Here is a 1,655-nt window from a genome sequence, read left to right on the forward strand (position 1 = left end):
CTATTTGCCCACAAAAGTAAGACATTCAGCAAAAGAGATTTTACAAGTTAGTGTGAGACTGTTCCTGTGCAGGAGACAGAAAATATCTGATGCAATACAGTAGAAAACATAGGTAAGTCTTCAGAGAAAATCTCTTTAAACCTTTCTGGGACAAAAACATATGATGTGATATTAGAGTAAGAAGGGAAGTAACCTTCTTTGCCTACACCTAAAAACCTAAAATATTTAAAATTGTGTTTCTCTCAATTACCATAATCTTTCCATTTGCTTTCCATTCAATGATTTTTAATTCAAGTAGCTGTAACTCATAGAACTAATTAGCAAGGTAAATAGAAAATCAATTTTCAATGCCACTGATTTTGACACTTCCTTATTTCCTTTGTACAGGTCATTTGAAAATCAGCTCTTCTGTCTCATGGGTGGACCAAATGACTCTGTGATTTCGGAGTTTGTATTGCTGGGACTCTCCAGTGCAAGGGAAACTAAAGTTTTTCTCACATTGACCTTCTCCTTACTCTATTTTGGGATCATCCTAGGAAACCTTTTTGTTTTGTTTTTGGTGATTCTTGATTCTCACTTGCATTCCCCGATGTACTTTCTGCTGGCCAACTTGTCCCTCATTGATGTGGGTCTTTCCTCTACCACAGTCCCCAAGATGATCACAGACTTTTTGAATGAATACAAGGTAATTTCTTTTCAAGGCTGCATGATACAGATATGCTTCATCCACATCATAGGAGGAGTGGAGATGGTGTTACTCATAGCCATGGCCATTGACAGGTACACAGCCATCTGTAAGCCTCTTCACTACTTGAACATCATGAATCCTAAAATATGTATTTCATTTGTAGTCTCTGGATGGGTAACCAGGGTTATCCATGCTATGTTTCAATTTGGTTTTGTTATAAAATTGCCTTTCTGTGGACCTAATAAAATAGACAGCTTTTTTTGTGACTTTCCTAGGATCATAAAACTTGCATGCACAGATGGAGACAAGCTTGAGTTTATTATTGCTGCAAACAGTGGGTTCATAAGCATGGGCACCTTCTTCCTGCTAGTCTTCTCTTATGCATTCATTTTGGTCACAGTCTGGAAACGTTCTTCAGGTGATTTGTCCAAAGCATTTGTCACTTTGTCATCTCACATCACTGTAGTTATTCTTACTTTCACACCATGCATGTTTGTTTACTTATGGCCTTTTCCCACATCATCACTTGATAAATACCTATTCATTGTTGACTTTGCTATCACCCCTATATTGAATCCTATCATCTATACATTAAGGAACAAAGACATAAAGATAGCAATAAAAAGATTGAGCAAACAGCAGTATTATCTCAGATTTTGCTGACTACATCTATCTTTGGAGCATTAAAACTGCACATCCAAATGCCTGTTAAAAATTGGCACTTATGTTTCCCATATTTAACATGGCTGTGCCTGAAAGCATTACCTATTTCCTTAAACATATTTCTACTTCTTCAGTTGAGCATTTCTGCATTACCTTCACTATAATGGGGAAAGTGAAAGGTACCACTATTATCTCTATCCCTTGTTTCCAGACCCATGTATTTCATCATAAGAGACATAGAATCATCTAAAGATCATTTGTTCTAAGTATATATCCTGAAGCACAGACCCACAAGTCTTCAGTG

General features: G+C 36.8%; 1 protein-coding gene across 1 annotated transcript; it reads left to right on the top strand.

The window, feature by feature from the left end:
• The first annotated feature begins 415 nt into the window (after window positions 1–415).
• Window positions 416–1,351, top strand: LOC103213562 (olfactory receptor 4F15-like). The gene has a single exon (XM_007959306.1). The coding sequence runs from the start codon at window positions 416–418 to the stop codon at window positions 1,349–1,351; it is 936 nt and encodes a 311-aa protein (XP_007957497.1).
• Window positions 1,352–1,655: the final 304 nt, after the last annotated feature.

Source organism: Orycteropus afer, unplaced genomic scaffold (assembly GCF_000298275.1).
Source record: "Orycteropus afer afer isolate SDZICR_OR568_19922 unplaced genomic scaffold, OryAfe1.0 scaffold08030, whole genome shotgun sequence".
Taxonomy (NCBI): Eukaryota; Metazoa; Chordata; class Mammalia; order Tubulidentata; family Orycteropodidae; genus Orycteropus; species Orycteropus afer.

Coding starts and splice junctions, on each gene's coding strand:
- LOC103213562 (XM_007959306.1), top strand. CDS start 416: ATGGGTGGACCAAATGACTCTGTGATTTCGGAGTTTGTATTGCTGGGA.